Source organism: Capricornis sumatraensis, chromosome 1, assembly GCF_032405125.1.
Source record: "Capricornis sumatraensis isolate serow.1 chromosome 1, serow.2, whole genome shotgun sequence".
NCBI lineage: Eukaryota > Metazoa > Chordata > Mammalia > Artiodactyla > Bovidae > Capricornis > Capricornis sumatraensis.
Window position 1 is genome coordinate 187,453,161 of NC_091069.1, and position 15,097 is coordinate 187,468,257.

The window sequence follows — 15,097 nt, forward strand, 5'->3', positions numbered from 1 at the left end:
GGCGCCCAGTAGCCGTATCCTGGCGGGGGTGTTGCTGGGAGTGGGGGGTTTTGGGGGGAGAGAAGCAGGAGTGAATGGGAAAAGGGAAGAGAGCCAAACCTCGGTAAAAAGTTGAGAGAGCTGCGAGGAAGGAACGGCAGCTCCTCGAGGCTCTCTGCCCCTTTAAGTGCTTCACTGACTCAGCTAAGCTTCCCCCTCAGGTCGCGTTTTTTATGAATGAAAAACGTCCTTATATTCATTATATAAACAAGCCTGAGCTGATTGGTCAATGGTCCCCCACTGCATAAATTATGCAAAACAGACCCCTGAGAGGTAGGGAGGGACGCGCTGTTGACCAATGGGAATCTGAGTTGATGGGGCGGCTTGGTTGGATTTGCCCGCAGACAGGGTAAACAAGAAGCGATGGACAGCCGCTGGAGCGGCCTCGGGCCAATGGTAACGCGGCTGGGCTACAGCCGCGGGCCAATAGCAGAGGGCAGAGCGGCAGGCCGCTGGGGGCCGGGCCAGCGCTCCAGCCTGGTTGGCAGCTGCAGCGCAGAGTCCAGCCGCTGGTGCGCGGAGCGGTTCAGTGTTCTCGGAGCGGTTCGGCCCAGCCATTAGCCTAGGCTCCCAGGCCCGGTGCGCGCGTGCGTGAGCGCGCCTGCGCCCCGGGGCCGCTGCAAGGGGAGGAGAGCCACCGCCTCAGGTGAGGGGGCGTCAAGTGGACAGCGGGGGCTTCTGAGTGGGGTGTCCAGGAAGGGCCCAGCTGGCTAGAGTTCACTGGCTGATTCAGAATCCTCAAAGTCGGGGTGCACTTTTTAAATCGAGGTTGGGCCCCCTTCCTCGCGGAGCTCACCGCCCTCCTCTCCTCCCGGGGCCCGGTCCGGTTCTGTTCCTGGGAGGCGTCGGACGGGGGCGGCTAACGGTTCCGGAGCGCGAGGAGAACGGGTTTCCGCACGTCGCGGGGGAGGCCGGCGGGAACGCGAGGTGCGGGGGCTCCCGGGTGGGGATGGAAGGGTGCGGAGTTGCGGTCTTTACAGTCTCTGGAGATCTGAGAACCTCGAGGGGACTTGGAGGCTCGCGAGAAGAGGCACTCCGCCGATCTTTGCAGTGGGGAGGAGGCGGCAGAAAGCAGCTTAGGGAGAATGTTTGAGAGGTGATGCGCCCCCACCCCAGTACCAGGAGGGGTAAAGTGACATAGGCATGTGCAGCGTGTGGCGTTGGGGGTCGGCCAGGAACTTATGCAGGCCTTGCAAGTTTCAGGTTGTGGAAAGCGGACACCCAATCCCCCCCATCCCACCCCCAGCGGACTGAGGGCGTCAGGTTGCCGGCGATTCTGGAGAAATCGGGGAACATAAGAACCGCGGCCTGGGGATGGTGGAAAAGAAAAAGATGGGTGCGGAGGGGGATGGAGAGACGTTGGAGCTTCGAGCTGGATTTGGGATCTGACCGAATTTTCAGAGGGGAGGGGACCTCTAGGGGGGAGCCGAACTCCTGATTGAGGAGGGGTGCCAAAGAGAGATGTTTGGAAGGGTTTTGGGGTGGGGGAAGGATTGGAGGCGTTTGGTAGCTCCCGGCGCCGCAGCTCGTTTTTATGAATGTGGGTGACTTTATGAATGAAGCGGGTTTCTTTCGTTGGCTCGCTGCTCCCTGCGGCTTTTTTTTTCCCTTTCCTTTTTTTGTGAATGAAGCATTGAGCTTTCTTCCTAAAACGCTGGGGTGAGGGGCCTGCGTCGGAGGCAGGGCTTGCGTTGGGAGTGGGGGCGGGGGCTCATCTGAAGGAGTTTTCATGAATGGAGAAGGCTGGGAATTGGGTGGAAGTGTGTCTTGTTTTGTGAATGGGGCCCAGTGCGAGGGATCCAGTTACAGCCTTTACCTGATGTGGCGGCTGCGGCTCGCTCTCTCATTCATAAAACCGGGCCCGCTGCGCGCCGCGGGGGAGGGGCCTCGATCGCGCCGCTAAGCTGTGTTAAAGTTTTTCCTGGGGGTACCGGGAGGTGGGGGCTGGGGGGGGGCACAAAGGAAGTGGTCTAAACTCCTGGATGAATTCGAGCTTTCCCTTCAAGCTTAAAAAAATATGTATACTTTGAACGCGATTTTTCTAGCCCTTGAACTTCGAGAGCTGCTTTAAAGAACTTTGTTACCTCTTCTTTTGGGTTTGCTTATAACAGCTTCTTTAATTTTTTAAAAACTATTTTTGCTCTTCATGGTGAAGTATTTTTGCGTCATATTTCATTGTGAATCTCTGAAAATATCTACCCCTCCGATCTCCTACCCGTTGTCCACTTCTCCTATAGACGTTTACAGACTTTCTAAGGCCATGACTTATTTAAACTGACAAATTTTTGAAGGCTACAGAGAACTCGTTTTCTTGCCCTTCAACTCGCTGCTGATGCCCTCTCTGATTTTGTTTACGAGTTGGTGACATTTGGGAAGAAAACTTTATGTTGAACTTTTTAGCGCTTGTTTGGAAGGCATGCAGGCAAGCTACCTGGAGTGTTTTTCTAGGAAGTTACGAAGTGTGTAGTTTTGCTCCTCTCCCTCTGACTTTGAAAATATTTTATTACTTGGACTAAGGTGCGGAGGGGAGGCTGGCGGTGAAGGGTTTCCTTGTATACTAACATACAAAAATTTGATATGCTTCACACAGTATGAAAAACAAATTGGATGCCATTGCCCACTGAGAAAAGGTTCCCTATTTAAAATTTGTATACTACTTAAAAAGATTTATCCTTAATTATTTTGAATTGCTTAGAGCTGGGGTGAGTGAAATTAATATTTCTCCCATTTTATTGACCTAACTGAATTTTTATTTGAAGAATGGTACCTTCCTGACATTGTTACTTTATACCTCCCAAATTAGAAACAGTTCCCTCCTGTCCATTTGGATCCCCAGCCTCTCTTTCCAAAACCCAATACTTGACAGTGCTGAAACAGTTTAATTTTCTAAATCATGTAAGAAAAATTGATTTCACTATAATAAACAGATTTTTCTTTCCGTGAAACTTTTACTTTTAATGATTTTTAAAGATCTGTGGTAGAGATGCATTTAAAATATGTGTAATGGAATTTAGTTAACTTTATGCATTAGTTTTCTTAGCTATTTTATTCTTTTAAAAGTTGGAAATGTTATAGCTTTCTTTGTGAGTTGCCATGGAGATATCTGTGACATTACCAACACTATACCTGTTTGGACAAAAGATTTAAGTTTTAATGAAGAGTTGTGTCTGAAGATAAGTATATCTCTGGATCCTTATATTCTTGGAACTATATATAGTTTTTTACCACTGACCTACAAAATACTTTTAGAAGCACTATGTATGTCAGATTCTTAATTGCAAATAATTTGGAATGCTTAAACCCAGTTTCTCTACTTTCCGTCACTATACTATCAAAAATTAAATTGTCTTTAAAAAAAAAAAAAAAAACCCTAACACTACGAACACCCTGGGGAATCTTACAGAAAGAATCTTGAAATCATCTTTTTAGATGAAAATAAGGTCCTTTTATTTATTTATTTATTTTTTGGTAGGAGACAGATGGTAGTAAACCTATAATCTTAATGATTAAATAAAAAAGATTAAAAGAATGACTAGGTGAATGGATTTGGCACTAAGTGTACCATGAATCTTTGATGCCCTTAATCAAGCCCAGGTTAGTCTATAAAGCTTACACCTTGAATGGTGGTCTTTAAGTACCTCAGAGTGAGTGAGTGATTTCCCACAGAAAAGAACATTGCTAAAAGAACTAGCAATATAAAATCACTTCATTTCTTTCCCCTCACCTGGGCTAAAATGTCCCAAATTCCTGTTACAGGAGGACCCCTTCCCCCCAGAAATTGCTCAATGCTGAAACCTTCCAAAGTGATATTAGAGACGTTGGAAGCACCATGGATGGGTTTTATGATCAACAAGTCCCTTTTATGGTCCCAGGGGTAAGTTTATGTGGCTTTTGGTTTGTTTTGTCTTCCTTTTTTGAATGTGGACCCCTTTACTACACTTACGTGTTAACTGTAAGTTGCCTCTTTCAGAAATCTCGGTCAGAGGAGAGTAGAGGGCGGCCTGTGATTGACAGAAAGAGGAAGTTTTTGGACACAGATCTGGCTCATGATTCTGAAGGTAGTGCAGCTCTCCCCTCTGTTGTGGCTTGTTCATATGGCTCCCTGTGAAAACTGCCGCACACAGCCAGCTTCTTCCCTCTTCCCCCTAGGAGAATTCTCCTCATTCTGGTGTCTTCTGTTTTCAATTCCAGAGTTGTTTCAGGATCTCAGTCAACTTCAAGAGGCTTGGTTAGCTGAAGGCAAGTTTCTTGGCTGTTCTGTTTTCCACATAAAACATTTTACTGTGCTTTTTAATAAAACTTAAAGATCTAAAATAAAAATCTCTTTTCTAGCACAAGTTCCTGATGACGAACAGTTTGTCCCAGATTTTCAGTCTGATAACTGTAAGTACCTTTCTGGTGGTGGCACATGTGTTCTGGGAGTGTTTGGTCCTCGATCATCCGTGTCTAGAATACTTTTCAGCTGTAGCCAGCCTCTTTGGACAGTGGTATGTGTTTGGTTTCTTTTAATAATTCAAAATTAACCCCCTCCCCAAACTCTCGTTTCGTTCCTTACTGAAGTTATTTCTAAAGTACTTTTATTACAGGTAAGGTTTACCAAATATGATTATCTTAAAATTTTTGCCTAAAGAATTTTGCAAAACTTCAAGCTCAAAAAATCCTAATTCTTAAGTTAACTAAAGTTATATATAAGTTACTGGACCAAGCATCCATTAATCAGACATTCTCTTCCAGTGGTTTTTGGGGGTTTTTATAAATTAAGTCCTTGATAGAAATCATGAGCCTGACATTTTTTTTTTCTTTTAAAGGTGCAGAAAATAGTTAATGAAAGATTTCAGTTAATTGTGGCTTCACCCAACATATTGTCAATTTCTTTTCTAGCTCAAAGTTGACCAAAAAATGGTCACAGAGTGACCTGATTTACACTTATTTTTCATGTAGTTGTCAAGACTATCATTCAGAGAAGAGTAAAAACCTTTACTTAAAATGGTCTTTAAGTGCTCATATCACTGAGATAACAAATGCCATGGAAGCTCAGAAGACGGCTCTAGGGTGCTGGCAAGGGCACAGTTAGCTTTGCACTGGTCTTTTGGGGGCTGTCCTCAACAGGTCTGGGAGCTTTCATGGTCCAGGCAGAGCTATCAAGGACAAAGCTGGCTGATGAAATTTGAGCAGCACAGGGCAGCTCTAGAGAGCATTAGTCACTGGCGAATGAGCAGGTTTAGAAGATAGGCCTGGAGAAAATGCTGCCTCTTGAGAGTTGCATCATAGAAAAATTTGTGTCTTAGTCATAGTTTATAATAGCAAGCACCTGAGCCAGGCAAGGATTTGATTTCTCATTTTGCACCAACACATTTTTCCCAGCTTTGTCTTGTCTTGTGTGTGTGTGTGTGTGTGTGTGTGTGTGTGTAAAAATGCCACTGGGAGAGAGGATATCTTTGGATCTAAGTAAAAGCTGCATATTCGAAATTAATACATGAAAGGCCAGAGGTACTAGCTAAACATTCTTTAATGATAGGCCTCATATTCCTGGGGAGATGCTAGGAAATGTGAAAAGGGAACAAACTGTAACTCACAGATGCAGGGTTACCTTAGCTTTGTCACAGCTTGGTGTGGATGTTTTCTATAGGAAAGTAAATGCATGTTAATTATTGCCCTCTGATTGCTTTCAGATGATTGGGAAACTTGCCACTGAAGGGCTAAAGAAAGATAACCTAGAGAGAGAGAGAGAGAGAGAGAGAGAGAGAGAGAGAGAGAGAGAGAGAGTGAGTGTGAGTGTGTGTGTGTGTGTGTGTGCGCGCGCGCGCGCGCATGCGCAAGATAAAAGACAGGATTATAATTCGACTTTGTTCTGTGTTGACAGTCTGGCCCAGCCTTTCCAGTTCTTGCTCAGAGCAGCATAAACTGCAGTCTGTTTGGGAGGCTTTCTTGGCAGAGGTTCCTTGAAATGCTTTTATGACACTTTTGTTTGTTTCTCTATAACCCAAAAGAGTTAGAAGGGAGGTGAGATGACTGCATTCAGATAGATTTCATGTGCTGAAGCAGAGGTAGGTTCCTTAGAGAAAGATGTCAGCAGACAGGATATTTGGATAGATATTTATCTGCAGGAAGAGGCTTCAGTAAAGGAATCAATAAATGTGTTCTGGCTCCTTAGAAATAATTCCTGCTCGGCAAATAGAATGTGTGAAGTTCTTTAAAGTGCCATACCTAAAATGGAGCTGCTTTGGGAGATGTTTCTGCTTACCAAGTGTGATGTGTTTCTTTGTTTGCTTTTTGCTTTAACTTCTTAAGGTTGGGGTTTTCTGTCTTTAAGGATAAAGCAGATGTTTGAGTAGCCTCAGAGAGTCTTTGAGAATTTTCCCCTCTTCTCTGACTTTTCTTTCTAGAGATGAAGCCAAAAGAAGGATAGATTCAGACAGAGGTTAGGCAGGAACACAGATGTGGGGAGGTGTATTCTTGAACTATGTCTCCTTGCTGTTATATGTGTGACTTTTCACTGCAGTTGAGACAGGCAGTATAGACTCACGGGAGCTGGCAGAGCCCAGGGCTGGGCAGACCCTTTCTCTGTGAGTACATTTCACAATCTCCTATTGAGGATCAGCTTCCACTCCAGCCCCCTTCTGGAAGAGCCCTGACTTCCAAGGAAGTAGGAGAAGCTCATGCAACTTTAATAAAATCTTTCGAAACAGTTTAAATCACTGGATCAATGAACTGGAAACCAAACTTGCACTTGCCCAGTAAGGCAAATCCCTCCCCGAAGGTGGCTGAAACATTTGTAACAAATACTCTTATGTGACCTGCCATGAGCACTAGTCTACCTTTCCTGTTACTGTTGACTTGACTAGTTTTCCATGTTGTATGTGAGAGTTTTGGTATGTATGTAGAGAAAAAGAAATACCAAGTAATGTGGGTAACTTATTTTAGAAGGTCAGGTTTAAAGATGATGGCTTAATTTTTTTGGTAAACGCTGTCAGCTCAGCTTCTAAAGAGGTTTTTTATATTTTCCAGATTTGGGTTCCTACCCATAGGCATCCATTCATAAATTTTTTTAAAATAAATGAAACTGCTGTTCTTAAGAGTTAAAAGAGAGGTGAGACATTTCTTAAGTCTTATAGAAATGCCCAGCCTACTTCTAGTTGTATAGATTTCCCTTTACTTCACAAATACAGAAGTTAGTTAAGTATCCCCCCTAGAATCTCTTACAGGTCATGTTCAAGGGAATAAAAAGTGCCACCTATAGACATAGGGGTTCTGCCTTTGCCACCCATTGTCCCTTGATCCTGATAAATAACCCTGAAGATCCCAGACTGTTTGAGCTACAAGTCCCTTTTAGAAATGGTCTTGCCTAACCCTTTCATTTTATTAAGGGGATAATATAAGGTCCAGACAGCTGGAGACACACTGGTGATTAGGGGCAAATGGGAGGGGTTAAGTGAAATGAGGGAGGAAAAGTATATAAAATCCTATTCTTAAAGAAGCTCTCACAAAGCTGCAGAGCCAAGGGCACTGTTACACTCAGAGGCTCCCTCATGATTTCAGATGCCTAGAGCTGGCCCTTAGGAAAGCCTGGTTGAGAGTGGGCTGCTCAGTCTAACCCATAGTTCTCTTCATTCTACAGTCCCAAGAAACTTATTCAGTACCTTGGTGCTTTGAGTTTTGTGCATAGGATTTGGAAGAAAGAGAAATGATAAAACAGAAAAATCAGAAAACTGGCATGTTTTCCAAAAGACGTTTGTGCGTGTACACACTGTATCCTGTGTGTTATAAATGTGTTTAGCTACGTGTGCAGTAACACACAGAGCTACCAAGCCACGGAATCTGGGCCACTAAATAAGCGTGTACTACATTTTACAGAATCAGCTGCAAATCAAAACTGAGGATAACAATCAAAGTGCTTAGTGTTGGGTTAGGGGTGGGAGTTGATAATTCAGTTTTCTGAACTGTTTGGACACCTTAATATTCAGTTTTCTGAACTGATTGTTTGGGCATCTTAGGGTATTACTCTCTTTTCTCAGTCTGATTCTTTGGGAACCATGGACTGTAGCCCACCAGTCTCCTCTGTCCCTAGGATTTCCCAGGCAAAAATACTGAAGTGAGTGGCCATTTCCTCCTCCAGGGAGTCTCCTGACCCAGGGATTGAACCCGTGTCTCCTGCATTGCAGGTGGATTCTTTACCGCTGAGCCCTCAGGGAAACCTATGGTATTACTAGGTTTTAGCATATATACATAGCGTTTTTAAATGCAGGTTTAAGTTTTGATTTTTTAAAATTTCACTCATTTCACTGTGATATTGTGACTGTTACACCTGGCAGCATTTTGAAGAAATAAAATATTTTACATTGAGGAAAAGACACGGTAAAATCTTATTTTAAAACATGATCTCTAAACAAATATAGTTTAAAGAATGGTTTTAAAATCCAAATGGCCGTGTTTTCCCCTTGAAGTGTTCTTCTTAGATCTGTGCTTCAAAAAGAATGGACTGACTGGAGGAAGTAAGGGTAATTTCCTAAGACTGGCTAATTAACTGATAAAATCAACTTTTCATAAAGACATTTGCAATAGATGGCTGGGAAATAGGATTAACTGTTATGGCAGCCCTTGAACCTAAAGTATATTGATCTTAATCCCATTTCAATATGAGATTATTCATCTGGATTTTTTTTTTTTAACTGCTCAGGAGGTTGATATGGTGGGGGGAGGAGTGACTTCCTCTGGGAGAGGGTAGTTATTTTGGCCCCAGAAATACTGTAGCAAACTCTCCGTTTACTTGCTTTCTGTTCTTGGGCCATTTCTATATGAAAGGAGCATCCTAAAGTCTTTCTTAACACAAGGTGAAAAAGACAACAGTAGACACTTTAAAAATAAGAGGCTTGAGGGAGTTGAGGCTCTTATTTAATCCTTTTCCAGAGCCTATAGCTCTGAAGGTAGAGAGAAGAAACACGAGAGCTAAAGCAAGAGCAGGAAAGCTAGAAGTTATTTGACTCCAATTTTTACAAACCTTTCAATGTCTTTGTTAGCTAGCCCACTGCCTACCTTACCACTGAGAAAGGGCTACATGATTTGAAATCCTATCCTTGATAGCATCCAAAATCCTTATAATGCAGGACTCCTAAGAACCAAAGCCCTAGCATTCCCATTTATTGAACAGAGCCATGTGTTTACACAAAATCTGTTTTCATCTAACTTTAATTCAGTTAGGCTTATTAAAAACAACAGACTTTTTCTCTTCCTCTTCTATGTCTCTCTGCTCTCAGTCCTCTAATAAAACCCAGTAACCCTTCCAGTCTTCCATGTTTGGTGCAAAAGACTTGGGATAGATAGAAAATTACACCTGTGTCTGCTGGGCAGATTACTTTTGTAGATTCCAGAGGTAACAAAATCCCAGCATCACGAAATTACAGTCTGTCCCCTGTTTTTCAGCATTCTTCTGCCTTAAGATTAAGATGTGGGTAGTCTGATAAAGCTGAGAATTTCTATTATCTGCCATTTCACCCATCTAGTATCACTGTTTTAACTTCAGTCCTAGAAAAAACATTACCACTGATGGGGTGGGGTAGGATCGGATGTGTATTCCTCTACCCAGAGACTGTTCCTCCACATGTTTCTGGGGTCTTAATTGTGATAAAGCTCATCTGGGCTCAGAGGCTGACAGCCCCCCCTCGGGCACATGGCTGCCCTTGAGGCAGCCTGGGCCCCATCTGTGCCCTGGCACATAGCGCTTCTCCACTTGCAGTCCAAGGAGCTCGGAGTCTTGTCATGTTGCAGCTCCCAGCTCTTGGACAAGTGCCAGGCATGCTGATGCCAGTACCGGATTAGGTTTCTTTTTTAAAAATTCATTTTGTGAACTCATCAAGCTCATTTGACAGAGGCTTTGGTCGTCACTTTTTATCATTGTCCCATTCCTGTAAAAGACTCAGCTTAAAATAAAGGAGACACAAAGACACTAGGCCCCTAGTGTGTCTGGGTGGGTGTGCACATGAGTGTGCGGGTGTGTAACCAAAAGGTTAAGTCCACCCTTGAGTTTGGCAGGTAAATGACAGTGGACTAGCAACTCAGAAACTCAGATGTTACAGTTGAGAAGAGTCCCTTCATAAAGGGGCCCTGCCTAGCAAAGAGGCACCCCTGCCTAACAGGAGGAGCATCTAGACGGAAGCTGCAGCTGAGGGTGAAGATTCCAGGGAGCAGGATAAGATCTAGCCAGGAGTTTCAGGCTGTTCTGCAGAGCAGCCAAGGCACTGAATGGAGAGTCTGGTTAGTTAGATTCAGAGAAATGCTTCCAGCGGTCAACCATCTGAGTTCACTGGCTTGTGGCAGTGGGGGCAGGCAGTGAGAAGTGGTCCACATAAGACATTTGAAAATAGTCAAATATGTTTTGAAAAAGAGGGAAAACCCACGTGCTAACATTTATCCCCTGGATCTGGTTTTCCTGAAGCAGCATATTCTTCCCTTGAAACGAAGTCTACACTAGACTGGCTTCATAACATCTTCCTTAGGGTGATTATTGAAGGTTTGAAAAGAATAGAAACCCAACCAGTTTTTAGCCTTGTACTTTGTGTTGCCCTTGGAGTAGGTTTCACTCACAGACTATAGATCTCTTCTCTTTTGATGTCTCATGAGCATTCAGGGGGAGTATTATAAACCTTTCAGGCCGGATGCAAATCCAGGAAAAGGAACTGTGAAACTGTTCATAATAGGTAGCTTGACCCCTCCCCCCTTTGCAGCCAGACTCCTGTAGTGTCTCCAGAGACCCACTCCCTTGGGGAGGAAACCAGGTGGCTCCCAATACTGTTATTGGAATGGAAAAGCTAGGAGTTTGGAAAGGCTGAGCTTCCATGGAGAGCTGTCCTCTAATGCAAACCAGCTCACCCCTGGGGGCAGGAGAAATACCACTGAAGTCTGTTTCAGCTGGTAGCTACAATCAGTTTCTGAAGTGGGCAACGCAAGATAGATTCCTTTTGCCAGAGGGCACTTGCCGACCTCACTTAGAGCTGACTTGCACACCCTTGCAGATTTCAGCCAGGGTCTCGGCCATCTGAGTCTTAGGGAGAGTGTGGAGCAGGCAGGCGCCTGCAGTGTCTGAATTTCTTACATAAACACTGCGCGCTGGGCGAGCAAGCGTCCCTGCAGCGACAGCTGGGCTCTGCTCCGTCTGCCCCAGCGAGCTGAGCTGCTGAGTTCCCCACCCCCCTTGCCTGAATGGAGCATTCCAAATTGGTTGTGAATGGAGGGCGGGGCTCCCTTGCAGACTTTTTCAATGAATAACCAGACCCCATTGTGCAGCCTGTGGAAAAACAACCAACTCAAACAACACTGGGACTGTTAGAAATATGCTTGTGATTGGCAGTTTGGAGAACCTCCAAAATTAGTTTCCTTTGGCTTCCCTGCTGCTCCCTGTTCTCCAAGCCTGGGCTTAATAGGGTTTGAGTTTTCTTTTAAGTGCTGATTTTTAACCCTCCAACTACCAGGCTGGTGGCCTGGGCTTAGGCCGAAGGGCTGCTACCGACCCTCCGATCTGCCCCCACCCCTTTGTCTCTCATTTTAGACTGAAGCTGTCTAGGGGGAGTGATAATAGGAGAGGGTGGTTTAGCTTCCCTGGAGAGAGAGGTGTTGAGACTTGATCTGAGGATATTACCCTTTTATCTCTTGGTTCCCTTGGGGCTGTGGCTTTATCTCTCCACTGAAGATTCCTGCCTCCTCTTCTCCAGCCTTTATTCCAGTCCTGAAGAACTGGTGGGGTGTTTGCCTGCCACAGCACTCCCATATACCTTTTAACATGGGAGGACCCAGCTACAACTTCTCTACTCCTTGGCAGTCTCTCTCCCATTTAGTTTCCCACTGTGGCCAGAAACATATCATTTTAAAGTGACCCTTCCCAGACTGCTCCTCAGGTAAACTCTCCCACTGGGCACTCAAATGCCTTACCTCATCAAATGAACATCTCAGGAAGAGCTAGAATGAACCCAGCCTCTGATGAACCCCCAAATCAGAGTGGCCTCCTCACTCCAAAACTAGGCCAGCTTCCGGGGGTACACTTGCCTCAGTATTGCCCACCCTAAACATCTCCTGGGCTCTTGGCTAACAGCTCACAGACAACCCCCAACCCCAAAAGGTCTGTGTGGGCTAGACCATGGCTGTCTTGATAAGCATAAAGGACAGTCCATTAAAAACCCAAACAAAACTTGATAGTAATGATCCAGTGCCATTTTCTCAGGGTTTTCAACTAAGATCTCTTAGTTCCTGCTCTTCATCCTCACAACCTAACGAGGCTATTTGCATTTGTGTTTTGCTGTATTTTTTTTTTTTCTGAAATATTTCCCTTGCTATAAATTGGTTTTCCAAGGATGTCTTCCTTTCCCTACTAAAAAAAAGAACAGGCCTGGGCAGATTGTCCTTTTGTGAGAGTTTGAAACCTCTCAGGAAACCCTAGATATCTGCTGTGTAAGAGGATGCTGATGTTTGTGCTGCTTCTCCAGAGGGGCTGAGGAGGACTTAGCTTACATAAACACCTCTCAGCCGAGTGCCTGGAAATGCTTTGTAATTGCCTGAAAGGGCACTTAATGAGGGTCTTTTATACTTTTCCCATAGAAAAGGTAGACTAGAAGGAGAGGAGGGATGTCTCCTCTACTCAGCTGCCCACAGTAAAGACCAGATCCTGGAAGGCCTACCCCCACGTTTCCTAATCTGACTTTTAGTAGAGAATAACTCAGTGGTGATCATGTCACTGTGCTGGGGGTACTTCAGAGTCAGAACATTTCTGCTCCTCCCCAGCTTCCTTTGCTTTCCTTCCCCACCAGCCTTGAAATCTTTATTTCTTGGGGAATAAGGAGAGAGCAGCATAGGGCTTTAATGTAGTCTGTATTTTGACAAATTAAACATAGTCCCTGCTTCTCAATTTCCATTCCTGTTGAAGCAAGAAGCAACCAGTTTCTCTTAGGCTGTCAGTGTCCAAAAGCAGAGAACCCCCGTCTTTTGTTTCTTCACCTCTGCCTGAGCCACAGCGGCCTTCTCTTTGCACACCACCACTCCGTTCTGTTCCCTCCCTACCCTGTTGTTCAGCAGCCCCCAACACCAGCCTCCAGCCTGCAGGGAGGTAAGTCTGTAATACGAGTTCTAAGAGTCCTTGGGGTGACCTTAGGAGTGAATAGAAAAAAAATGAGCTAGGGCCATTTTTCATTTTCTGATTCTTCTTTTAAAATGCAAACTCTACCCAAGTCTTCCCAGGGTGCCTCTAGATTTTGTGCAGCTAACGCTGTACCCCAGTAAGACTCTGTGCAAGGGGTCAAGTCACAGTGTAGGCACTCTTCACACACTTGACGCGTTTCTGCCTTTAGGAGCAGCAAAGCTGTAGATAGAGGGGAATGATTCTCTCGGAGGGGAAGCCACTTTCCTTAGGGTTTGAGTTTCCTCCTGTTACATTTTTAAGATGCATTTTAAACTTGAAGGTAAAATTTTCCACAGTGATTAAATCCCACTTCAAGTATTGTTGCTGCTTTAATGCCAGTTTGGATGAGAATCAAATGAATTGGGAATAAATTATAGAAGGGCTGTTAAAGAAGGCTTGGTTTGCATTTTTTCTCTATTCAGGAGGATCGCCCTGTTTCCCCCTTTCCTGACGGTGTGTTCCATCGTGAGCAGCCCCTCGTGGTAGAGTCTGCTGTGGCTGACCGAAAGCCTACGGTGGGGGAGGCCAGCCCTGCGCCTCCAACAGAGCTGGGGGAACAGGGCTCTCTCTCGGCCCCTCTCTTGATGGTGAAAGATAAAGAAGTTGTCTATCATATTGGTTTCTCCACAGCCCAGAGTGTAGGGGTGTGACACTGAGGCAATCAGAATACACGCACAGTGCAACCCTCTCTGATGGCAGAGCCCCGAATCTACTAACAGGCAAGCCCTACTTCAGTCAGAGTTGGGCCTCTTCTTTTCTAAGCTCCTTTTTCTCCCTTTCATTTCGAACTCTTCAAGGCCTCTGGGTTTCCATTTTCAGAATTCTAAAATAACAGCCCTAAATTGTTAGGATAAATGAGTCGCTGGAAGAAAAGAAACTACACAAATCCAAGCTGTTTCAAGAATAATGCTGAAGTGTGGCAAGAGTGTGAACTTGAAGGAAGTCAATCTGAAACTCGTTCATCTGGGTCAAAAAAATCAACCTGTCTACTACCATTGGCATTAGATTATCTTCCCTATTTGAGAACACCTGTTTTCTGTTTGGAAATGACGATTTGAAAGATGCAGTTTTGTGCTGAGGACATGTAACTGTTCAGTAATAGGTCCTCTTTCTGTCCTGCAGTCCCCTTCTGTGAGTCAGGACATTCCTGACTGAGTACATTCATCCAAGGTGGGTTCCTCTTACTAACATGACCACTTCTTTGGGGAGGAGAAAAAAGTATTAAAGAGTCTTTTTCCATCTATTTTAGCCAGACTTAGAATAGAAACCCTTAAAAAAAAAAAAATCACCTGTCATTACTGTTAGTACTAGTAGAGGTGAAGAAAGGATAAGGCCAATATCCTAAATTCCAGTTAGAAACTGGTCCTCCTAGTCAATAACCAAGGACATGAGCAGTAACCTCTTTACTCTGGCAGACTCACCCCTGGCCCACAGGTCCCCCTTGAGGACTCCTTAGCCATTCAGGCTTCCCTGTGCTTAGCCCACCACTTTGACCTCTTCCCAGCCTCTCCCAGCGTTTTCAGCCCCTTTGCAGAAGAAGAGGTAAATGGACGGCCTTGAGGCCCCCTTCTCTTCCTAGCCAAAGCTATGCCCCCTGCCCACCCTTAAGGACTTGGGCATCTTCCTTGACTTAGGTCATGATTTTTCCTCTCTGGAGAGGGGAATAAAGAGGTAGGGGGAACCTGGAGCACCCCCTGGAGACTAGAGGACCCCACACACATTTTGAGTGGTCAGCCTGGGTGGTGCAATGCTACCTTTTGGGTTGCAAGTATACATTAATACCTGCCAAACTGACTTCCATGGGCGACATTTAGTTTTTCATCTTTGCCCAATGGTATTTCAGCCAGCGGCTGCTGTTGCTGGAAGAGGCAGTGGAAGAGGAAGGAAACTTGGTGG

General features: G+C 44.9%; 1 protein-coding gene across 1 annotated transcript in view; it reads left to right on the forward strand.

Annotated features, from left to right (window-relative positions):
- Positions 1-3,868: 3,868 nt before the first annotated feature.
- ETV5 (ETS variant transcription factor 5) overlaps positions 3,869-15,097 on the forward strand; it is a 53,654-nt gene continuing 42,425 nt past the window's right edge. The window contains exons 1-4 of the mRNA XM_068973494.1: positions 3,869-3,913; positions 4,010-4,097; positions 4,231-4,278; positions 4,372-4,422. Of these exons, the coding sequence (XP_068829595.1) occupies positions 3,869-3,913; positions 4,010-4,097; positions 4,231-4,278; positions 4,372-4,422 (232 nt within the window). The remainder of the gene's footprint in view (positions 3,914-4,009; positions 4,098-4,230; positions 4,279-4,371; positions 4,423-15,097) is intronic.